This window comes from Danio rerio, chromosome 2 (assembly GCF_049306965.1).
Source record: "Danio rerio strain Tuebingen ecotype United States chromosome 2, GRCz12tu, whole genome shotgun sequence".
Taxonomy (NCBI): Eukaryota; Metazoa; Chordata; class Actinopteri; order Cypriniformes; family Danionidae; genus Danio; species Danio rerio.
The window spans coordinates 62724835-62727500 of NC_133177.1; the positions used below are offsets into that span (position 1 = coordinate 62724835).

Consider the following 2666-nt stretch of genomic DNA (forward strand, 5'->3'; position numbering starts at 1 on the left):
CTAAATTGTCCATAGTGTATGAGTGTGTGTGTGGATGTTTCCCAGAGATGGGTTGCGGCTGGAAGGGCATACACTGCGTAAAAAAACTTGCTGGATAAGTTGGTGGTTCATTCTGCTGTGGTGACCCCGGATTAATAAAGGAACAAGAAAATGAAATTAATTGAATGGACAAGACCCATTTGATCCATATTTGACTGATCGTTGCAAATTTGGCTAAAATTTAGTTTGAAAGATTCATGAAAAACGTTTATACTGACCCAAATTTGGGTTGATTTATTGATTGATTGACTGATTTAAAAAAATACATAGAATATTCTTGCTTGTTCCACACTCTAAAGCCATTGGGTTTAAACGTGTCATTTAAATTAAATAGAAAGAAAATAACCCAATGCTTTTCTCTTCATATTTTTACTAAAATTGGGTCAATAGAAACCAGCATTTCTCAGACAGACAGACAGACAGACAGACAGACAGACAGACAGACAGACAGACAGACGGACGGACAGACAGACAGACAGTTCTCTCAGCGCGACACAGTGAAACAGTCAAAGCTCCCGCACACCCTCTACCGGAGAGCAGATCCGCCCGGTAATCCACAACTCACTCTGACGCCCGCCACACACACACACAGGCGCGCGCGCACGCACGCACACACACAGTCACACGCGCGCGTCTCCGGGAGCGCGGAGCAACACTTCCACAGGAGCCCGAGCAGAGCTGCTCCAGAAGCCGCCGCTGCTCAGAGTTCGGCCGGCGGGCACAGACCCACACCGGCTCCCGCACCGACACCGCCAGCATGGACAAACTTTTACCGCGCATCTCCGCCGCCTTGGCCGTCCTGCTGCTGTCCGCCAGCGCGCAGGTGTTCAAAGGTAAGATCAAGCGGATTAACCGGAGTTGCACCGGATCGCGTGATTGTTTGGAGTCTGGTAAAGTTTGATGGAATCACGGTAATCACGGGCTCCGGGCACGCGCGCGGGTTTAGAAACATCACCGCGAACCCGATGCTGGAAACACCGGAGCGGACATAGCGAAAGCACCTGTTTGTGAACTGAACAGCTCTGTGCTAAACAATGATGGGTTGTTTGGGTCGGATACGAACCCAGCGTTGGGTCAAATATGGACAGACCCAGCGCTGGAGTGTTTTATTTTCAATTTAAATTGCACTTTGGTTTGGTCTGTTTGTGGTTGAGCCAGCGTTGGGGTAACTTTACGAAAGCCCAGCATTTTAAGAGCGCAATGCTTGCTTTAAAAGAGAACTTTAACCAGTGTTGAGAGTGTGTGTGAGTCTGGGAATGTGGCCGTGTGTGTGTGTGTGATAATGATTTGCTTCACTCTTTATGGATTTGTCTAATGAAACACGCTGGATTGATTTATTAATGGAGGTAATGCGGCTCTCTCCAACTGACCGAAGGCATTATTTTCTTTATTTAAACTTTTCTCTTTCTGGAGATTCAGAAGATTGTTGTGCATTGTTTATTTTGCTTTCTTAGGATGGATGATCTCTCCATCACACTTGAGTAAGTACATGCATATGCACAAATAAAAACCGCTGGGGTGTTCATGAACCCTGCGTTGGCTCAAATATGGACAAACCCTGCAGTTGTGCTAAAAAATGCAGATGGATTTTAATTAAACAATTAACTCAATGGTCGAGTTTGTCCAGTTTATTTGAGAATGTAATATTTGCATTGCGTTCCACTCAAAGCGCTTTATAGTTGTGTTCGGGTCTGCTTGTGATGTAGAGATTCAGTGCACGCAATTTGGATGCAACTCATCAGTTGAAATGCAACTCAGATTCGCAGTCAGTGATTGTTTTGTAGCCCAAAGGGACGCGAAACGCACTTTAAAAGGGTTGTTTTAGCTGTGTGAGGGATAGATTTTCCTCTGTGCGCTCTAATAGGGGACATTAGTGACGTTTCAATCGATACGCGGATGCATAATGTACAGGCTGCGGTGTCACTGGGAGTTTTTAGCATTGCTTTATATGTGGAATTATTAGTTCAGTTGCATTACTTCTAGAGGATGATGTGCATTTAATCACATGTCCATTGCTCATGAGTGTGCTGTGTTTGGACATTGCAGTTCGGTTATACAACATTACAGTTAGTCATTGCATTTGTGCAAAACATTTTTCAAGTTTCCGTATGCTGTTTTTATACAGTGTGTGAAAGTGTGTGTTTGTGTGTGTGTGTGTGTGTGTGTGTGTGTGTGTGTGTGTGTGTTGCAGTTCCTCTGTTGTCCGGCAGGGGGCAGCATGGCTCACTCGCTGACTGTGTTTACGCAGGTTATGTACATCGAGGCTCTCTGATTTACATCACAGCTGCGCTGCTCTTTATTAAACACACACTTCTGTAACTCTGATCGGACACGTATATGAGCAGATCAATAGGATCGATCAGCTAGTTTCTTAAAGAGACAGTTCACCCAGAGATGAAAGTGTAGTCATCGTTTACTCGAGTGGATTCACACCTTATTCTTTTCCAAGCCTGTTTGAGTTTATTTTTCACAAATGAAGATATTTTGAAGAATGTTGGAAACTGGTAACCATTGACTCCCTTAGTAGGATTAAAAAACTATTATGGCTGTCATTGGCTTATGGCTATCATTTTAGGGTGACATGGGTAAACATTTAAAGCGATAAACGACTTCTGTCCTGGAATTAA

The 2666-nt window shown here is 44.3% G+C and overlaps 1 protein-coding gene across 8 annotated transcripts in view; it reads left to right on the forward strand.

Annotated features, from left to right (window-relative positions):
- Positions 1 to 683: 683 nt before the first annotated feature.
- LOC100334269 (receptor-type tyrosine-protein phosphatase mu) overlaps positions 684 to 2666 on the forward strand; it is a 340509-nt gene continuing 338526 nt past the window's right edge. For all 8 annotated transcript variants that reach the window (XM_073932228.1, XM_073932230.1, XM_073932232.1 and 5 more), the window contains exon 1: positions 684 to 872. In XM_073932228.1, the coding sequence (XP_073788329.1) occupies positions 797 to 872 (76 nt within the window). In that variant the 5' untranslated portion in view covers positions 684 to 796. The remainder of the gene's footprint in view (positions 873 to 2666) is intronic.